The 21,031-nt window shown below is 43.3% G+C and overlaps 1 protein-coding gene across 3 annotated transcripts in view; it reads left to right on the plus strand.

The window, feature by feature from the left end:
* The window catches only part of dlc1 (DLC1 Rho GTPase activating protein), a 128,123-nt gene that overhangs the window by 80,336 nt on the left and 26,756 nt on the right, over window positions 1-21,031 (plus strand). The window contains exon 1 of one of the 3 annotated variants that reach the window (XM_080417156.1): window positions 19,169-19,477. The exons of the other annotated variants lie outside the window; for them this stretch is intronic. Within the exon in view, the coding sequence (XP_080273282.1) occupies window positions 19,465-19,477 (13 nt within the window). The 5' untranslated portion in view covers window positions 19,169-19,464. Of the gene's footprint in view, window positions 1-19,168; window positions 19,478-21,031 lie in introns of those variants that run through there. 3 annotated transcript variants of the gene reach the window in all.

The following is a 21,031-nucleotide window of genomic DNA, read 5'->3' on the forward strand; positions in this document are numbered from 1 at the left end:
TCTGGTGTAGAGGGAGAAAAGGGGGGAACAAAGTTAGATGCCTAGGGGACTCCAGTCAACAAAGTATCGTTGCTGTCCGGCAGGAACCAGCCAACTCCATTTTGACGCTTTTGCTTTTTTTTCCCATAAATCAGGGCCATTGAACACCCTTTACGTCTGTGTGTTGGTAAAACAAATATTGAACCAATGAAAAGCATTAAAAAGCGCTTCTGATAAAACCAGCTAACTCCTTTGGATCCTCAAACTTTCTGCTAAACCAGCTAACTCCAGGCTCCACCCCCTTTTGACCTCCAACCTCATTGTGAGCTTGGAGGTCCATTCAGCTGTTCTTATCAATGATGAACAAAACCTCCTAACTCCACTTTTTACATTTCCTGAATGCCGGACAGCAGAGATATGTAGGTTGTAAGTGTTTTTTAAAAAATGGGAATAAAAGGGAATCACAATAATCAAGGCCTAAACTCAAAACTAGCTAGGTATTTTTTACTGTTGAAATCCCATACAGCACAGTGAACCAAGAGCAGGTGAGATACAAAGACTTTAGAAATGTAGTCAGGGTTAACTAACCACAGCTTCAGAAAGAACATACCAGCTGAGTTTAGCACATTCTGACTTGCTATCTGCTCCACATATGAAAGTGACTGGTGTTCTTATTTATGGCTTTTTCTTAACCCCATCTTTCCCACTTCCATTTCTCATTTGTCTCAGAGAGGAGTTGGCAAGACAATTTCCAAAATGACCTCGTAACCCTTCTCTCCCTCAGGCTCATTGTCTAGAACTAAAAGAGAGAGTTATAAATGTTGTAATTATGGCTTCTCATTGTCTCCTTGAAGCTCTGCCACAATGCTTGTGTAAGTTCACCACCTCCACATCTTACAAACATAAAGGATGAAATGGTTAACCAATGTAACTAGTTAAAACTGGAATATAGCCAATTACTTTGAGGAACACAGGAGCACAAACCACCAGGGCGGAGGCCCAGCTGTTACGATGTTATGGACTTTTATTGTCACTTAGAAAGAATCTAGCTCAGGGTCTGGAGTTATTATCAGCTCCCAACAGTAATGCATCAGCTGATCTGGCCAACTTCAGCCTGCAAAACAGAGAATCTCAAAGGAAAACCCTGTCAAGGTGAGATTATGATTGATCGCAAGTGATCAGAAGGCATCAGGTAACTGACACACAGTATTTTAGCACCTCATATAGTTTGCTGTGGTCAGGTTTGAGAAGGGCTATCTATTTTTGTTGTTTCTTACGTCAATTTGTAGTATTTGTCATGTTGTATTTTTGATGTGGCTGTTTTTTGTGAATTTCAGGTAAAACATTCGTGTAGTTTCAAATTTAGAGAAAATGTCTGAGAAGTAGTAAGTCAAATGGAGAGATGGCCCAACTTCAGCTTCATTTTGGCTCCCTGCTCATTCGAACAGAAAGCTCCAACCTAATCTCTCGCCCTGTGAGCACCCACTTAACGTCCCTTTCTCCCTTTAATAGAGAGGTGTTACCAGTGACCTTTCACCTTTTAGTCACTCAGGGATCGTGACCCCTCTGTCACCCACAATGGGTGGACGTGGGGCCATTGGCCAAGTGTCACTCTGGGCCAACCTCAACTTTAACTCCTTACAGCTGCTGATAATGCAAGCAATGGAGCGCTTAGTCTTAGCGTGTTGGCTAAGTGACACTTTGACAATATTATGCCCATCCAGCGTCTGTGTGTGTGCGTGCGCTTGCTTGTGTGCGTGCAACCGTGCGTGGGTGCGTGTGTGTGTCGTGGTCCGGGTCAGGGTCAATGAAGTCAGTGTATGTCCAGCATTTCTCGGAGTAAATGGGCTGACAGGTCACAAAGCGGCTGAGGAAGCACAATGTTTTCCATTCAGTGACGATTTGGTTTGAAAAACAAAACAGCGGGTCCAGAATGCATTCTGGGAAAACAATGAAGCGTTGAGAAATGAAGGTTTGTTTGATTTTGCCCAAGGTGACGAGCCCGTTATCGCTCAAACCCATGGTGTTTTTGTGACTGAGATTCCTCTGTGGGTGTTTTTCGCCCCCCCCCCCTCCTCAAATAACTTTCAGTTGAAACTTAATGAACAGTAAATATGTTGGGTCTTTTCTTCTCATTGCCTTCCTTTCTCCAGGCTCAATATACCTGTCATATGAACCACTTGAGTTGTTCTCACCACTACACCCGGCACTGAAAGGCCTCATCAGCAGGGCACTGTATTATAGAGCTGAACCCTCAGGGTGAGGGAAGAGGAAAGCGCATGCGGGATTGGTAACTAAGATGTCTTCTGTTTCTCCTTATTTGTTTTCTTGTCCATTGCTTGGTTACTGCCTTCAAGCTATTGCCACTAATGTGATAGCGTCAAAGAAGTCGTTTCCATGAAATAAGATAGCAACGCAAAAGGACTTGTTGTGTCTCGGTTCTAAAGGTTTTTACTTTCACTGGACAATGACTTGATTTGATCCCTTTTGGGCTGTATCATCTCAACACTTGTAATACAAGCAAACTGTTGTCTGCGGGAATAAACAAGGCTCATTGTTTCGTAACAAAAACCCAGTTGTGTGCTACCAACACCAATATCATGTGATTGTTTCTTAGAATCTAAATGCTTTCAGTTTAACTGGAGGGAACTCAAATTCTAGTTATTTATTTTTCATTCACATGCTAACAACTGTAACAATTGGAGCTTCTGTGCATTCCTTTTAAGTTAGCGTTTCTCCAGATGTAGTTGAGCTTGGAACACACTGGAAAGACTGCACCAGTCACAAGCCGTCATAGTGCACATGCACACACTGTGTGTGTGTGTGTGTGTGTGTGTGTGTGTGTGTGTGTGTGTGTGTGCGTGTGCGTGTGCGTGTGCGTGTGCGTGTGCGTAACTAATGACCAATGGTAGCCTCTGTAAAATTGTTCACCACACAAATTCATCGTATTGTCTTACAGCTCGTTGGGTGGTTTGGGCTGCACATCATTCTGTTTTTCTCAGTACTCCTCAGAGCCACTCTCTCTCTCTCTCTCTCTCTCTCTCTCTCTCTCTCTCTCTCTCTCTCTCTCTCTCTGTTTTTGTTTCCCGAATCCTGTCCTCTCCAATTCCTTGATTCAGAGATGAGTGGGAGGCAGAGGGGTCACTGAAGGGAGCTAGTGTCCAATCTGTTGGGCATATGGAGGTGCTGGCGTTGCTGCCAACTTCCAGCTGGATGGTATTAGGAGCTTTCCTCCTACCCTCAAGGGTGTAGCTATAGTCCCTCTGGGAGAGATGAGGCGCAGGGGATTGAAGGCCTAACCTCTGTATCCCCAAACACATCCTGCTGTCCATTGACCACAGAAAAAAAATTACTATCTGTACTGTGTGTGCATGTGTGCAAGTGTGTGTGCGCGCGTGTGCGCACACGTGTGTGTGTGTGTGTGCGTGCGTGCGTGCGTGCGTGCGTGCGTGCGTGCGTGCGTGCGTGCGTGCGTGCGTGCGTGCGTGCGTGCGTGCGTGCGTGCGTGCGTGCGTGCGTGCGTGCGTGCGTGCGTGCGTGCGTGCGTGCGTGCGTGCGTGCGTGCGTGCAGATGTTGCTTATCTGGCAAGGACCCTATGGGATAATCAAGTTTGGACTAATCAAATTAAATTGATGAAATATATCACATTTTCTGGGATTCAATGTTCTCTGTAATTATGATCCATATTTAAATAAATGGACCTTCTCAGTAAGGACTATAAACTTAATGCATTCCTGAAGGTAATAAAGAACCACGACTGCTAATGTCATGTCGTAAAACAATAATGTTGGATAACAATGTCCTGTTCTGTCTCTTTTGCCATGACTCTGGATTCTAAATGTTTTGGTTCTTCTTTTTTTATTGATATATATATGGCAGCTGATGCCCCTCTCTGCAGTCTAATCTAATACACTAATGTCCTCTTTCTGTTTATTTGGGTTCCCATTATAAACCAGATTCCTTACATTCTTGTGCGGTGCGTTTGGGTCAGTTATTCATAAACACCAACATTTTGATGCCCCAGCTTAATAATAAGCATGTAGGCATAATGCGTAAGCATACTGTATACTGTACTGTATACCCCTCCCCCCCGACACACACACACATACACACACACACACACACACACACACACACACACACACACACACACACACACACACACACACACACACACACACACGCACACACACTTCACCATTTCCACTCCATTCTTCTTGAAGTCCTAAAGTGGCCTTAGCATTTCCCCTCCATCTCTCATTTACTAGGTCAAGGTTGTCACATAAAGAGCGAGCTGTCTTTCACTCACTGTGCAGGAGACATTCTGTCAGCCTTCCTGCTGTGCTTTGTCATCATGGAGTCAAAGGGCAATAAATCGAGAGCACGAAAGAAAAGAGGGCGAGAAAGGGGTCTGTTATCTGGGGAAGAATAATCCTCACATTTACTGAATCTGTTTTGTAATACCCCGTCATTATCATTCAGCAATTGTCCCACGGCATGTATAAGTAATCCTACTCTTTACCAAGGTTTGATTTGCTTGGGCGAATTGGGGAGAGGGGGATCCATGCCTCTGCTTTGGATATCCCCACCTCTGTTCATCATTTTTTATCCTCAGTGGGGATGTGTTTTATCTCTGTTTCTGGTCAGACTGAATTAAATACATCAATTTCCTTTTGGGAAATTTAGAATGTCTGATGTGTTTGATTATTACTTTTATGATAATATCCCAATTTAAGAACACAACTGTCAGAATTTGTCAAAATCTGTCAAAATCAGTTTTTGTATTCAATAATAGCAGATCTACAAGCTCCCGCATTTTTGGCATGCGGTCAGGCTCAGGCCTAGCTCAGGGTAGAGGACGCCCCTGCCATGCATAGTCCACTATGGGCACCGTTGGAGCGACAGGTCTAACAGCAAGACCATCCCTCTGTATAGATTAATGCAATAATAGCAGATCTACAAGCTCATAACGTGTCACATTGCAACGCGTTGCAGATCTTGTAGGTCCTGCTCTTCAGAAGGCCTATAAGTGCACCATTTTCATGGTAGACATTTGACGGGTCATTGATGGGTAAATACAGTTGAAGGTAATGCCATCAATTCTGGGTCTGTTTCATTTACGTGTGACTGTGTTTCCAGCATGGACAGTTAACCTGCACCTATAGTAAATTAAACAGAATAATGTAATTTCCTTCAGCTGTGTTGACCCATAAAATATAACAATGTCAAAATGCAGTCCATTGCAGCCATTACTGAAGTTTTAGTTAGTTCAAACTCCATGTGTTATTAGTTGTGCAATCTAACAATGTAACCATTTTGATATTGCAAGTTGGATTAGTTGAATTATGCTTTTATGGCACTTTTGATAAACTAGAGGTTCGGCCCTCGCATAAGCCAATTTTACTGGTTAGATTATATAGGCAAAAGAACGAAGTGAAAAGATTTCAGGTACTTTTCAGGCATTCCTTGTTCTTTGTTGTGAAGGGCACAGTCATTATCTGATTGTTACTATCTGTCCTCTCAAGTGTTCTCCTCTTTCATCTGTCATCTGACAATCAATAAGTGGCGCTTCATCTCATCTTATCGTTTGACGCCAAAGAGCTCAGAAGCCGTCAAAGATCAGACGTGACATCAGGCTGAACTGAAGCCTCTTCTTGGGGCTGTTGTCTCTTGCAGATTTGGAGAGGCACCTCTGGATGGGTGATAAGCTTTCTGCTCGAACCTGGTTTGTGTTCTTCATGACAGCCTAGCTGTCTGGATGGTTTATCACGTGGCACACCAGAGGTCAGGGTTCAGTGAAGGTCACGGGTCAGGGCAGGGGAGACCAAAGCATCAACTTCCTGTGTTACTCATTGGCTCGCGCTATAAGCGGGAGAGAGAATGGCCATATGGCCGTGTGGAATCTGCTCAACACCTCATGACAGAACTCCAAAAACAGGAAAGAAGAATAAGAGAAGGAAGAGATGGATGCTTTTTCTATTGTGCACAGTATTGTTGTGACACCTCACTGCTGACAGGCACATGAAGACCTATGGAGAGACACAGACATAAGATATTAAGAAAACACAAGCTTTATTTCTCTTTCACACTCTCTCACACACAGACACAGACACACACACACACACACACACACACACACACACACACACACACACACACACACACACACACACACACACACACACACACACACACACACACACACACACACACACACACACACACACACACACACACACACACACACACAAACACACATGTACAGACACACACATGCTTACTGGCAAGCGTGTGCTCACTGGCACGCATACACTGCACATACATATAGATTTTTCCATACTGATGTCACATATCTCCTCCATTGCCTTGGCACAACATCCACAATCCACTCTCATCTGCGCTCCTCATTTGTACCCACTTAGCTGTCCACGAAACAGCCTACAGGCCTCTTCGTCACATGCAAATTAAACCTTGCACCCGAGGTTCTGTGATTTATCGTCGCTGAAAGGCACTCAGCATATGTTTGGCAACCATACCAACTTTCTCAACCATATGGTTCCCATGCCAGCCCCGCCCTTATCCAGAGCAGTCAGTCATGATGTCAGACACCAACATTCCAAAGGACTTTAAGGTTTTCAGTTTTGCTCCAGAACGACAGCTGTTTTAACCCAGGGTGCAGTCTGATAAGTCATGGCGCAAAAGGCAAACTGAAATTGTGGTGTCACCGGTTCAAGGAAGCAGCGCGTCATTACATACACAGATGGTAACCATTAACCACTTGTGCCTGGTTTATACTTTGTTGTATGATGGTGTCGCGTGGCGAAGCAAATACTTGCCTATATGACCCAAAAATAGGGACACCAGGGTTAAATGAGTTACAGCAAAGAAGATATCAGGTAGATGTTGTAATTAAAAGGTGTCTCATGTTGACTGGAAGGTGTCATTTAGATTTTAATGCTCTTTAATTTTGTGAGCAGAGTAGTCTCTCGAACCAGACTGTTGGCTCGCACATGCTTCCATCATACAGTCTGTGCAATGGAAGCACATTCGGGGGTAAAGCGGATGCCCCGCCTCCTTCCCACTTCCATTTCGTCTTTGCAGTGGCGCAAATTTGTCCTAATGTAAATCAAAATAATCGAAGCATATATAAGCTTGCTGCTTAGCAGGAATGAAAATTCAAAAACATATTTGAGTTATTTTTCAATTATATTTTCAAGAACAGAAATGACAAGCATGACAACTTCCTGAGTAACTTCAGGAGGTGTGGTTCCAGACTCTATGTATCATTCAGAGATTGTGGAATAGTTGTCTGGCTATGCGAGACCAGAGGGACTGATTAGTAGTTGCAAAACCATGGTAGGACAAAGACCATTGATGGAATTATCTTGCATTGAATGGCTTGGGTTTCAGAGAACCAGTTAAAACATAAGTTTTATGTGGATATTTTAAGGGCTATTTTTGTGAACAATGCATCCATTTATGATTAAAATGACGTTGTGTGTCTTTGATTGATTATGTTGATGTAAGTAATTATTATACCTCACTTGGTTTGGAATTGAATCCTGGTAATTTCCAGCCATCATGACCAAATGCCCAAAACATCACTGTCTTCAATGAGCCATTATATTCTTTGGCTTCATTACTCAGGCCCTCAGCAAAAAATGTGATTTAAAGATACTAACGGTGCATGTAGCAAAATGTGTTATTTCTGTAACATTATAGCACATATCAACACATTTTTTACAAGACTTTTACCTTAGGTTCTTACATATTTGACTCTAGCCAAGAAGAATGCGCTTAACCTCATGAACCCTAACGTTCCTATTCTAGGCCGGTCATAATAGCCGAGCATTCGGCGAAAATAGCATATCTATAATATTTTTAGGCTATTTTCGGTGAACAGATTTGGTGTAGACTGTAGAGGAAAAAAGGAGGGGGCCAAGTATAGACCCCTGGGGGATCCAGACCTACCTTTGAGTTGCCACTCTTTTGCACCTCATGTTTAACCCATTAAGACCCGAGGCCGATTCTTAACATGTTTTCTGAAAAACGTATGTTGCTATATCAGTGGTTCTCAAACGTTTTCTAGACAAGGATGTATTTGGCCACCCCCATCTCAAAATATTTTGTTCCAGTGACCCCCATGCTTACTTAATTGTTTTAATTTACATTAAAGGGATAGTTCACCCCCAAAATGAAAAAAAAAATCTAGCGATTAGTCACCCCATGGAGCCTTTAAATTCATGGAGTTTTTTTTTTTTTTTTTTGCATTCCTAAGCCAATATGGCCACACACGGCCATATCATTTTACTTCAACTAATGATCAATAGGCCTATAATATAATAAATAGATTTTACATACCTTTTTCACCTTAAATATAAGCAGCAGTATGCTCAATTGTGTTTATATAAGATGTTAGTCTTTTCAAAGACAATATGATTTGAGCTGCGCAATATGCTGTTCCTCCAAAAACACTTCTGATTAATCCATTGCGCAGGAAATCAAGAACAGATTTACAATATTTTAACATTCTCTATAATCAGTAACATGTGGGTGATGCTTATGTGTGTTAAATATTGTTTTATTCAAATGCAATCAAAGGCTAGAGACAATCTGACAGCTGACAGCTGGCGTTTGAATGAGATGAGCCACATGCAAGTCTTTGGACGCCGGTATTTTAACTCGGTCATACTCAGCCAACTCTCAAGCAATTGTAATTCAAAGGTCTCTATAATCTGTAAAATGTATCACTCATGTTTTTATTACCTCTCTATCAAATGTTATGAGGTGGAAAACAAGTGTCAGGACTTGTCAGTCAGACCTGCTCCAATGGAGTGACAGCCTAATTGATTTGACCTACTTTTAGGCAGTGCGCTCAGGGGCATGATGTAATTAATGATTTGGGCGCACCTGTGTAGATTCCAATAGCACTACTCTGTATTGCATTTTAGAAAGGGTCCTGCTACCCCTCCTAGAAGCCAACCAGAGAGCTCTGTCTCCTATCCCCCAGCCCGACGGTCGGGTCGGCTTACGACGCATCCCGACCCGACAGGACAGCGTCGGCACGGCTCCATCTACAACAGATTTTCGGTCACAGGCGCTTTCCAACGCCTTCTGCCGACGACGTCGGTGCGGTGGAGAGCTGCCTTAATACAGTGGGTAGGGGTGTACACTAATTTCACGATACACGATATTGGGCTCACGATATCGATACGATATATGGGACTTTTTTATTTTGAAAATATATGGGGGGGGAAAAAAGCTTATGAAAATATATAGGGGAGAAAAAAAGCTTATGAAAATATATGGGGGGGGGAAGCAAATGCAAACAAATACTTCTGTTTTTGCATGGCTAAAAGAAACGTATCGCGATATATCGCGGGACGATATATCGGCACCCCTAACAGTGGAGTTAAGTGACTTGCTCAAGGACACTTGAACACATAGACCTGGGCCAGTGGGCGAACTGGGGACCATTCAGCTATGGCTGCCCTAACGTAATGTGTTACTTGTATGACAGTAATGGTAATACTAATACTGTAAATGGTAAATAACAACTTCTGTAGTGAGTTATGAATCTGTCTCACAGTCCCTCTCCTCTTTATTTCTCTTATCTCAAAACTATCTTCACTGCTCTGACTCTGTCCTTCCCTGTAACCTCTTATTTACAGCAGTTGTTTTGTTTGGCATAACCCTTGTCCTCTGCTTGTAGTCTTCTCTGTCTCTACCATCCCCCTCTATGCATCTCTACAGCAACCCACCACTAATCTCCTATTCCATGCATGACTAATGAGAACAATATGAGCAATGATCTTCACGTGTATTTGTGTGCGTGCGTGCGTGCGTGTGTGCGTGCACATATGTGTGTTTAGAGCTTCAGCTTGATCAGAGACACTTGATTTGATCCGTGGATTTTTTGAAGAGACAGTTGTTTCCTCTGTGAAGATGGATCCAACTGGACTACTGTCTGGAAATGATTGCAAAACCGACTAACTTGAATCTACAGGACATACTCAGTATACAGGGTGATCTCTGTTCATGGATACATTGATTTGAGAGTTTTGTAGTAGTAGTACTCGCGCGTGTGTGCACACATTTGCCAAAAATAGCAGATCTATGTGCTCGTGTGTACATATTGGAGTGCATGCATGCACTGTACATCCTTTAAGACAGGAACACATACAAGTATATACGGAATAAAATACATGCAGGGATCTAAAAGTGCATAATCCTTGTGCATGCACTGCAAAGTCCAGAGTTTTATTGGTACATTTTTACGCGCTCTGAGTTCAATTAACTAACTCTACAGATTTTACAGTGTGTGTACAGTACATGTGTGCTCTAACTCACACACTGCTTGCTTTAGCACTTACTTTAGCCAAGGTTGAGCAGAGGCTACATATGGTAGTGCTTTGGGAAACGGTGTGATTTAACACCTTTGGAGATGTCAACGGTGCCCAAAGCAGGATTTAGGGGGGATGGAGGGAAAAATAAAATCTCTATGATGCAGTACCTCATCTGGCTCCAAGTACCCATGTTATAACAGATTCTGAAAGTAGAACAATGGTCTGAAGCTTGATATAAAAATTAAAGAGTGTTGAAGTACAAGTGTCTGACAAATCCAATTGGATGCAAGCTACACAATCTAAGTGGGTCTCATAAATCGTCTGCGGGTGAGGCCTGTCTTCACTCACTGTGCCTCTTGATTCATATGCAATCTTCCGGGAAATAAAAACAATTTAGCTAGGGCTGTTTGAATGTGGTATATTATCTTCTTAGATGTTTGTTTTGCAATTTTTCTGATGTTGTTCACGTTATACAGTAAAAGGGTAAATACAGTACTAGCAGTTTTATGTGCGTGTGTGTGTGTGTGTGTGCACACGTGCGTGTGCACATGTGTGTGCATGTATTGATGTGTCGTAAGCGCTTGCACTGCGTATGTCCACTCCACAGCACATAAGATGTGAGAGCTATCTGCTGATAGCAGAAGGATGTACGATGCATGAGTGTTTTCACACACATTTGCGTGATATGTTTAACGGTTACATTATCACACAGTGATAAATGTAAAAGTGTTTGTACAAACCTGTTGATATGATACGCTCGCTCGCGCGCGCGCACACACACACACACACACACACACACACACACACACACACACACACACACACACACACACACACACACACACACACACACACACACACCCGCCGATGCATACATGCACACAGACCATATACTGGCAGGATTCCAATACTGAGCCTGCTATCTAAACACGATATAAAAACCACACTGGCTTCCACTCAATGCCTGACATTCTTTGGGGTGAAAAATGTTGTGCTTGTGTGTATCATTTATAATGATGCCTTTTTAATGCTGAAGTCAAAATGTAGAAGTTCTTAAGTGAGAAATCTATACAGTTTGTTGTATTTCAGACATTACATTCAGGGCCATGTTTTTGACCAACCATCTGGCTGAAAAATAAAATAGCGGCACAATTTCAGGCCATTGTTTGTGTGAATATGTGCATGTCAGCCTCCTGCCTCCATTGTGGTCACGATCTGTCCATCAAAGCCCGGAGAGGGTGTCGACAAGGCATTTGCTGCACTGTCTGCTTCACACTTCCTTTGTTTGTGCGCGTGCGCAATGTGTGTGTGTGTGTGTGTGTGTGTGTGTGTGTGTGTGTGTGTGTGTGTGTGTGTGTGTGTGTGTGTGCGCGCGTGCGTGCGTGCGTATGTGTGTGTGTTGGGTCAGTCAACTGTCTCCCTCCGCTTCCTCCTTGCCATTGTGTGCATGCATATATTCTCTCTCCCCCCTCTCTCTCTCTCTCTCTCTCTCTCTCTCTCTCTCTCTCACACACACACACACACACACACACACACACACACACACACACACACACACACACACACACACACACGTGTGTGTGCGTGTGCATTCACTCTCTAATCAGTGTCTTATGGGGCTGGACCCAGAGGCCAGGGACAGACTATTTTTGGATGTTCCTGTTTTGAATAGTTATCGCTCACACACTTCAGATACATCCATCAGCGGTATATATCTATGTTAAAGGTGAAAGACACTTGCATACTTACAAACAAAGTCATCCAATCTTATCTATCTGTACACACACACACACACACACACACACACACACACGACAGGTCAACTGTAATGGCAGCCCACTATCCCACAAAACAAGCCATCATGGACCCCTGTTATACACACAGAAATAACTTCATTATAGTAAATTGTGATATATTCATGTTTTCTCATGTCAATAGTTCCAACCATAATTTTACATTACGACTTCAACCCACCAGTGGTGGAACCTTGGTGTGACCTTGTGGTTATCAGAAGCCACTTTTATACAGAGATACTGCAATAGTGGCATAAGGAAGAGCCATCATTAACCCCAGCTTTACTTTTTACCAGCTTGTGGACCAAGCTGGTCTATATTCAGTCGCTGCGCTAGTAGTGACTTTGTCATGACTTTCTCTTCATTGGCTGTCCTTTAAGCCAATGGGGAGTCCGCCATGCCTTATGAAAGGAGGAAGGGTCCTCACACCAGTTTAGGCAAAGGATTTACTTTATTATAGCGATAACGTTTCGATCTCACAGGATCTTCATCAAGTCAGTCCGCCATGCCTTCCCATACTCTGAACGGAATCAGTCAGTGCAACACGTTCACCCAAACGTCCTCTCAAGCTATGGAATCACAACTGCCGACGCTACATAAAGAGGGGATGTGCATCAGTTGGTTCAATAATCTAAACATGTTTTATTTGATTGATGAATGGCCCAAATAACACAGTTTACCGAGAGCACCCCTCCCCTCCTCGTCTGTCTGATACAATAATAGCCTAGCTAAATTATTAGATCAAGGGGCACGGTGGCGCAGTCGGTAGCGCTGTCGCCTCACAGCTAGAAGGTCCTGGGTTCGATTGTGGGCACTGGGGGCGTGTCCTCTCCTCCGCGTCATCAGCGCCCATACCCTAGGTGGGGTTGGCGAAAGGGCCTACTCTGTGTGGAGTTTGCATGTTCTCCCCGTGTCTCCTAGGGTAGTTAATACCCTCACAAAAACATGTAGTAATCCTGGTCACTATACCGCCTCCCCCATGACAGCCGGGGCGCCTGATGGAGGGGAAGGGAACTGGTTGGAATAACGTGTTCCTTCCACGCGCTACGTCCAACCAGGGAAACTCCCCCCTGTCAGGTGACAAGAAGGTCAGTTGGCTCTCATGCCTGAAGGAAGCATGAGCTCGGCCCTGGCCTCCCTACTGTGGGGTGACAGGTGTAATACTGGTGTAGGGCTGGTGTAGTGCCCAGGATCACTTAGGAAATTGGCACCGGGTGAAAAAAATGGGTTACAAAAATCGCGGGATAAAGAAAAAAAAATAAGAAAATTATTAGATCATTAGAAACTCTGCAACCGCAATAAGAAGCTCAGGTAAGATCAGGTGCGCGTGCGTGCGTACGCATGCGTGCGCGTGTGTGTGTGTGTGTTTTTACAGCATTCCGGCATTCTCTTCATTCTCACAAAATAAAAGCCACGTATTTTTCAATTGAAAATACTGTCTATCTTTAATGACATGAAATACTATCTTTAATGACAGCGGGTTGGATGTTTGGTTGTGAAAACAGCAACATGTTTTACTATTAGAAATACTAATTGGAGGAGAAATTGAAGGGAATCAGGGAGTGGTTTGAGGCAGAAAGGTGCGCGGACCTTATCACACACCCCGGTCCCGCCATGCCGCCTGTCCCCTTTACACGGACATTGTTCAGCTCTGTGACTAGTGACTACCTCTGCTGCAGCTCAATGGCTGAAAAACAATGACCACCCCCCATTCTGTGCCTGTATTGTACCTATACTGAACAGTGAGGTGGGACGATGGGGCAACATTCCCGTCTTGAACAGGCTGTGTAAAAGGAGCTAGAGAGAGACTATCCCTTCTGATTTATTATAGGCATCTGCGAGCGCACACACGCACACACACTCCTAATTAGTTAACTTTTGTGTCAGGAGGAGCAGTGCAGCTGCAGAGACCTTTGGGGACCCATAACTTGGTTATCTCTCCTGTGTTTCTTTGTTGACATTGTTTACATGGCCCAGGGTGTTTGCTATTTGTTTGATAGACATGTCCATCCGCTGACCCTCACCCCTGGTTGTTTGGGGATAGAGGTAGCATGGGAAACTATCACCCCGAGGCACCTACACCTCCAGAGGAAGGCAATTAGTGGGTCATTTCTGCCTTGTTGGATCTTCTTCCATGGTAATTGATGTATGTACAGTTTTCTCCCACAATCGACTATTTTCCATTTTTGTATTTTCGTCTCAAAGGCTGGGCTTCTTCGTTCCAGTTTTTTGACCCAATTCCCTATTTGATTCCTCATCTCCCAGCTCACACCCCTTTGTCTGAAGTGGTTAATATACGCATGACCTTTACAACCTTCTGTACCCTACAGCCGAGTTTAGTGGCAACAAGTTGACGTGTCCCTTTTCACACATGAAGTTTAACCACTTAAGACCTACATATTGTCGTACAACAAATTGTGAAAATACATATGAACTAGAAAAAGTGCTCCTCGGAGCACAGGTCTCCGCCAGGTCAGGTAGGTTATTGTGGCCTCCTGGTGGCGCTATAATAGGGAAATATGTGAAAAGGGTGTCATTTCTTCTTAGACCTTTCAATCGGACACTGGATTCATGATTTGAAGCATTTTGTTCCAAAAATGTGTTTTGCTAAATTAGACCTGCTGGTGGCGCTATAACAGGCCAATGTGAAAGGGGTGGCATTTCTTCCTCGGCCTAGTGGGAATCGGACATATCCGGGTTGATCACATGACTATAGAGATACTGTGTACCGATTTGCATGACGTTAGGTTAAAAGCTGTAGGAGTAATGGGAAAAAAATGGGTTTTTGCAAAAAACAGCCTCCTGGTGGCGCTATGACAGGCCCATGTGAAAAATGTGGGGCATAGGTTCTGAATTGGCATCCAGGGAGTGTGTGTGCACAGTTTCGCAGCGACCGGGCCAACGGTGCCGGAGATTAGCTGCTAACACACAGGACGGACGGACACACGGACGGACGGACGGACGGACGGACGGACACACGGACGGACGGACGGACGGACGGACGGACGGACGGACGGACGGACGGACGGACGGACGGACGGACGGACGGACGGACGGACGGACGGAAGGACGGACGGACGGACGGACGGACGGACGGACGGACGGACGGACGGACGGACGGACGGACGGACGGACGGACGGACGGACGGACACACGGACGGACGGACGGACAGGGGGCAAAACATACTCTCTCGCCATGCCTTTCGGCCTGGCGGAGACAACAATTGATATCATGGAAAATTGTCACCTATAATGGCACGCCCAAAACAGGGATGCCAGGTTGAAAGTGGTTAAGTCATAATAGCTGTAAACAGTAAATCAGGCCCTGATTACCTGTGTTATTAATTACATGTTTTCTTGAAGGAGACCTCCAAACTTTTTTCCAAAGCTTTCATCCGCTGATCCCACAGAAAATCTAATTTCCTTTTCTTTCTGTAAAGTTGTCATTACTCTAGTGGATTTGATCTCTTATCTGAATCATAAGCCAAGCAAGTCTATGATGAGACTTTGATGAATGATAATAGACATTCTAAAGAGGCGCACTCACGTTCCCTTGGGCAACTGGCAGCACTGTTAGTCTGGCTGTCTGATGATGCCTCACACATTACAGCACAGCTCCGTCTGCATTTTGTATTTATCATCGTAAAACTATTGAAGACTCTTTATCATCCTGCTGTATTATTGGCCCATATCAATGGAGGGCACAGCTGACTTTGGGTTGTGGGTGTATGTTCTGGGTGGTCAAGTGCTGTGGCTATAGTGTTTAGCTTTGTTTGGATCTCTCACTCTCTCTTTCTCTCTCACCTGCGTGGGCACACACACACACAATTTCCATTTACTCATACGAGGTTTTTCATAGATTTTCTTACATGGCATTGCATCACCAATCAGTCAGTTCACATCATGTTTTAGCATTACTTTTTAGCTTATGCGATTACCGTGAACCATAAGTATGATGTATCCATGTAGCCATGTGACTGTTGTGCCATGTGGTTTATGCTTTGCCGTGGGCCCGGCAAATTACTGAGAAGCTATTAGGCTCATGATTCCACTCGTTAATAGCTGGGAGGAACTCTCTTGAGTCACTTGTGACTCTTCTGTCAGCTGGGCCCAGTATGGCAGCCAACAACACATTGCCGGGCTAGCCAGGAATTTCGGCATCATCATCATCATCACCCATCATCACCCATGGCTCTTTCTATCCTTGCTCCACATTACATGTATTTCCCAGCCGCATATGGTGCCTGCCTGGTGAGACTTGCCCTCTTTATTCCTCCACTGAGTCAGTGTGTTACTATGGCAATAAAACACGGCTGGCTCCGGCCAAGCGCTGACGTGGTTCAGAGGTTCTATGAAAAACAGTAAAAGGTAAAAAGCACACACACACACACACACACACACACACACACACACACACACACACAGACACACACACACACACACACACACACACACACACACACACACACACACACACACACACACACACACACACACAGAAAGCCATTAGGGTCTGGAAAATATCAGCAAGATGTAGACACTTTCCCGCAGTCTAAAGCCTAATTTACACTTTGTCCTGTCAGTGTCATGACTCATGACACTTGCAGTGTTGCCAGGTCTGCTTAAGCGACTTTGTGCTTGTTTTTCTGTAAAGTTGCTTGTAAACATTGGTAGTTGCGGGTTGCGGATTTTTGATTATCGTTTAAACCAGTGGTTCTCAAACATTTTCATGTCAAGGACCCCCAAATGAATGTGTATTTGTCCACGGACCCCCATCTGAAATTATAATTTGTACCAGGGACCCCCGTACTTGTGAGGTAAAAATGATTTTAAAATATTCCACATTTTGCACCTTTTTTTTTTGTTGCTTGTAGATCGGCTATTTTCAATTGGGACCCCACACCCTGACAAGCACTTGGAATTGTAGGAGTTGAGGAGTTGAGGCATTACATTTAGTTTGACTGGTTCCACAGATAAATATTGTGAAAATAGCAGATTTGCTATTTCGCAATTGTTACCTCTTTCTTGTGTTATTTTTGATGAATTGAGTAGGCTACAAAGGACCCCAATGGAAACAAGCCATATGCTTTCTTGGGTTTAAAATCCTCTTAACAGACCTGAACTGTACTTCCCTGTGCTTGTCTTTGCAAACTGTTAATAAAGTACTCAATCAATAAATCAATCAATCAATTTGACAATTTGGCAATTGTTTGACCAGTTTTGATGGTATAGTTTGTTGATTACTTTTGATGCAGTATAATGGCATTTTCCATTACTTTATTTCTCTTTTTTTGGAGTCCTAAAAAGGTCTTAAAAGTCCTTAAAACTGTCACTTAACTGTCATGTGGGGACCCCCACCACAACACATGATGTTTCAAAAGCAACCTGTGCGTGGTGTATGGACCTACGTGTGCGGCTGGCTATTGTAGCAGGAGACGCGGGGGCGGGGCGGGGGGTTAAGAGAATTATCATACCTGCAACAGTTTCTTTTCACAGCGCTACTTGCGCTTTCTTTTCACACTAATTTCGTCTCACAAAGAAGGGGCGTCTCTCGGTTGTCTCCTGTATGTATTCTAATCAGAGACAGATAATGTTATGCTAAAATGAGCCCCAGTTGTTGTTGAGCCGCAGACGACAGGAAAGAAGAGTCTTAAATGAATAGAGTCCTGTGGAGACCAGTTAATCACCTTCAGTGGAACGAACCGTACAACTCGTTTTTAAACGTTTACTCCCGAAATAATCATAACAATAGAAATATATTTAAACATTTTAAAAGTCAAATTGGCAAATAAAATAAAGTAAAATCTGATATCTTGCCGTATTGTCACAATTTGTCAGAGAGTAATGAAGGTTTGCGTTGTGACGCACCCCAATGTAACGTTATCTAAGCTTCATATCTCTAGCCGCCAGCAGAGCCGCCAGAGACACTTGACTCAGTGATGGAAAAAGTAGGCTACTCAAATTCTTTACTTAAGTAAAAATACTCTGTTACAAGTTAAAGTCCGGAATTCAAAATTTACTTGAGTAAAAGTACAAAAGTATTGGTATCAAAATGTACTTAAAGTAGAAAAAGTAGAAAGTACTCATTCTGCAGAGTGTCCCGGCGTTTCACAAGTTTTCAAATGTATACAAATCTTTTGAAAAAAGAGGCATTAGTGTGTCTTTGTGAGCTTGTAGATCTGCTATTTTCAAATGGCCAAATGTATATGGGGCTGAAGTGGCTAATATATGTTTTGTAATAATAATCTAAATCTACAAAGTAACTAGTAACTAAAGTTTTCAAATAATTGTAGTGGAGCAAAAGCATATTTGCCTCTGAGATGTAGAAGTAAAAAATGGAAATACTCCAGTAAAGTTTTTTAAAAAAACTCAAAATTGTACTTAAGTAGTTGCCTACTTGAGTAAATATACTTAGTTACTTTACACCACTGAATGCAATTGCGGCAATTGCGTTCTGACGCACCCCAATGTAACGTTATCTATACCTGATTATCTGTAGCCTCCAGCCAAGCCGCCAGAGACACTTGCTCTGTTCTCCACAGGGTCTGTCTGAGGCTCTGAGCCCCCCTAGCGCACTGTGTCCCAAACAGTGGGCCGGGACCCATTTGTGGGTCGCGGATCCATTTGTGTGGCTCGCGAGTAAATATGCCCTTTATTCATGTTTTCGTTTCAATTTTTTTTTTACCTACAATTTTCATGAAACAAATTCTAAATAGTTTCATAAATAAATGCCAAAAATCCAAGACATTCCATAAATTCGAAAACAAAATCTTTAAGAAGTATAGTTAAAATAGCCGATCCACAAGCTCACAAAGTGGTGTGAAGTGACGCGTTGTGAGCTTGTAGATCTGCTATTTTCACTATTGGGTCCTGGGCAAAGGTCTAATTTATCTTTTGGGTCTTCATCTTCTAAAAAGTTTAGATCAGGTGGGCAGTAGCCTATAGTGGGGGGTGGGGGAGGGGGGGTGGTTGGAGAGGTGGAGCCACGGATGAACTGCCCATTCCAAAAGCCTGACTCACACACGCTCCATTCACATTCCTATTTGGGACCTCATTCAGGGGAGTTGTAGAGACAGTTGTAGTAAGATTTTTTGAAAACTTGCGGATCAATTCAGACTATCATCATCATCATCATCATCAACGCCGCCAATTGAATCTATATTAACCATGGATTTATTGTCTTGCCCGAGGATCAGAGGACATTTTTGGAGATGATCGTATACTTTGAGTTTTGTGTCCCATATGTTCTGCTCTGCGTTGGATCTATATCATCATGCGGGCTGAGCCGTAACATTGGAGCTAAACCTTAACGGACACTCAACGGCTCGACCGATCACATTTAAAGATGATTTTAACTCGTAAGTATAGCTATATTAGCTGCTTATACCACAATTATTTCTTAACATTGCAATTAAATCGTAAGTAAAATAATAGGCTACAAATAATAATAATAATGATCATAACACGTTAATAAGGCAGTGTATAGCGGTTCCTTTGGGGGGTTTTATGAGAACTTATATTTTTGTAGGGTTTCGGTCAAATCTAGTAGGTTACGTTTCTTTCAAATGCAGTTCCCCTTAAGTTTTAAAGTTGGGCTTGGAAAAAAAGTCGGGAATCAATGCCGTGCCGCAGCCCGCTGTCAGATAAGCAGCCATCCAGCCTTGTGAGTGAATCACCAAAGATAACAAACTAAAGTCCTTGATACTCTGTTGCATTCTTACTATATGTCCGTTTGATGGATGTTTAGGCTACTTTGTCCAAATCTATGGTATGTTTAGACCCTTTTACGCACACAGCTAGAGGGCACTTCATTATAGTGTTGGCTCGTTAGTGGACTATTTAACGTCAAGAGAACATTTTAGTTAAACATCTCAGGGATGTGTTCTGTTTAAACCAGTAGTTCTCAAACTTGTTCTTGCCAAGGACCCCCAACGGCCTATATATTTGGCTGCGGACCCCCATCTGAAAATGTTTTGTGCAAGGGACCCCCAGAAGAGAGGATTTATGTTTTAAAAAATTGTTCTAACACTATATATATTTATATTATATCTTATATCTTATATATATTATATATAACACTACATACTATATATCTGCTATTTTTGAATAGCCAACGTATACATGGATAAAATTATTGTCATGCTGTAACTATTAACACATTCTGCTGAGGACCCCTGGGGGTCCCCGGACCCCACTTATAAGAACCAATGGTTTAAAAATTGAACAACCTGTGGTGGTTGATTGGCTGGCTTGACCATTTCCAGTGCCTGCAATTTGTCTGAGAGCACAATTTGGCGTTTGCCTAAATGGATACCTTTTGCTGAGGAATTTTAAGAGAATGCCTTCTGTTTAGTGGCTGTGTAAATCCCTATTTTAGACTCGTGTTTGCCGGCTAAACGTGGATTGTGGTGGGCTGTGTGCTCTTCTGTCTACACATCTCTCATATTACTTTTAACCACGTTCCCTTGTGATTACTTATGGCATAGGCTGTGGCTAGCCCTCTATCTCCAAGGATGGGACTGTAAGATAACAGCACAGTGGGCATCAGTGGAACACATTCTTGGAACACATTCTTCTCACAAATAGTAGACCTGAATTTAGGAGTTGTATGAATGAACAAACACGCGCACACACACACACACACACACACACACACACACACACACACACACACACACACACACACACACACACACACACACACACACACACACACACACACACACACACTTATTCATCATAACACACGGCAAGTGACAATTGCCTCCACAGAGACTCGCAACACCTCTGTTCCCCAAATAGATTCCCGCATGAGAGCTTTTTGAGTGTGTGAAAAACCATCAGAAAACATTCCATAACAACTATTACTGACTAGACTAGACTACCCCCAGACATGTAACCCTCTTCCTGGC

Source organism: Gymnoscopelus braueri, assembly GCF_963280865.1.
Source record: "Gymnoscopelus braueri genome assembly, chromosome: 2".
Lineage (NCBI taxonomy): Eukaryota > Metazoa > Chordata > Actinopteri > Myctophiformes > Myctophidae > Gymnoscopelus > Gymnoscopelus braueri.